At 38.5% G+C, this 1,348-nt stretch overlaps 1 protein-coding gene across 1 annotated transcript; it reads left to right on the top strand.

Moving 5' to 3' along the window:
- Positions 1-480: 480 nt before the first annotated feature.
- On the top strand, positions 481-889 carry LOC133767582 (protein transport protein Sec61 subunit beta-like). Its single transcript, XM_062202021.1, has one exon. The coding sequence runs from the start codon at positions 481-483 to the stop codon at positions 739-741; it is 261 nt and encodes an 86-aa protein (XP_062058005.1). The 3' UTR covers positions 742-889.
- Positions 890-1,348: the final 459 nt, after the last annotated feature.

Here is a 1,348-nt window from a genome sequence, read left to right as displayed (position 1 = left end):
AGCATTAAGCAAAGTTAAAAATTCAGTTCTAGGTACACTAGTTACATGTCCAGTGTTCAATAGCCACGTGTGCCTTGGATTTTATCATGGGCTTGCCAAGTGCAGAAATAAACCACTTCATCACGCAAAAACTTTGACGGCAGTGCTGCCCTGAGGCCTCTACTCTCATCCCCAGTGCTGTGGTCCCAACAAGGTGCTACTCCTAGATGAACTCCTTCTTCTTGCTGTTATTAAATCCACTCATAATTTCAGGTCTTGAAAGAAGATCACTTTGACTTAGCCAGGCAAATACAATTAAGAACATTTAAACCAAATAAGCAATGAAATACATATTTCATCTCAGGTTAGTAAAAATAAAGAAGTCTGCCGTTTCAAGTTATGATAGGAATATAGGGATATAGAAATATTTACAAGCTGTTCTAGAAATGTAAATTAACTGACACTTGAAGAAATATTTGGCAAAATCTCATCAAGTTGAAAATGGGCTCCTCAGGACGCTCTCCTAACAAAGCAGTGGCCGCGCGTGCGGCGGGATCCACCGTCTGGCAGAGGAAGAATGCCAGCTGTGGGACAAGGAGCGCAGGCCGCACGACCTCCGCCGGCACCGGGGGCATGTGGCGGTTCTACACCGAAGACTCCCCCGGGCTCAAAGTTGGCCCTGTTCCAGTGTTGGTTATGAGTCTCCTGTTCATCGCTTCCGTGTTTATGTTGCACGTTTGGGGCACGTACACTCGTTCATAGATTCGGCTACACCCATCTGTCATCTGAAGAAGAAGGAAAAAATCCCAACATATCTTGGACCAAAAGTACAGTGATTTTTCAGTTCACGAGAAAGAAATTTTCTGTAAGCTTATTGTTTTACAGGGAGTGTAAGAATTAATGTTGAGAAATCTGTAATCTATAACCCAGACATTGTACTTCTAGGTGTGTGTGTGTATATATATATATATATATATATATATCACTTAGAAAAACCCTATCACAGTTAAGATAGATAGAATAATGTTCACAGGAAAATTATTTTCAATAATGAAAAATTAGGAACTACATAATTCAAATTTAGGCTAATATATAATCTAATGAATTTGGCAGATTTATACAATAAACAATGAAGGGAATAAAGTATAATTTAAAAAATGTATAAATTGTTCAGTGGAACCAAAGTTACAGAACACATCTGCATTGTTTGCAGCTTTTTATTGTTGTGTGTATATGTATGTCTGTACAGATATGTGTTTAACCATACAAACAGTACATTGTACTGTTTTTGACTCCTTGTGTTTGTATGGGAAAAAATTATAAAGGGTAGACTTGCAGATCATACACTATCGCTGGGAAAGCAAAGGAA

The sequence above is a fragment of the Lepus europaeus genome, chromosome 1 (assembly GCF_033115175.1).
Source record: "Lepus europaeus isolate LE1 chromosome 1, mLepTim1.pri, whole genome shotgun sequence".
In the NCBI taxonomy this organism is placed as follows: Eukaryota; Metazoa; Chordata; class Mammalia; order Lagomorpha; family Leporidae; genus Lepus; species Lepus europaeus.
The sequence above is the reverse complement of the archived record's forward strand: the minus strand, read 5'-3'. Positions and strand labels throughout refer to the sequence as shown.

Excerpts from the sequence above, each read along its gene's own strand:
- LOC133767582 (XM_062202021.1), top strand. The coding sequence starts at position 481 with ATGGGCTCCTCAGGACGCTCTCCTAACAAAGCAGTGGCCGCGCGTGCG.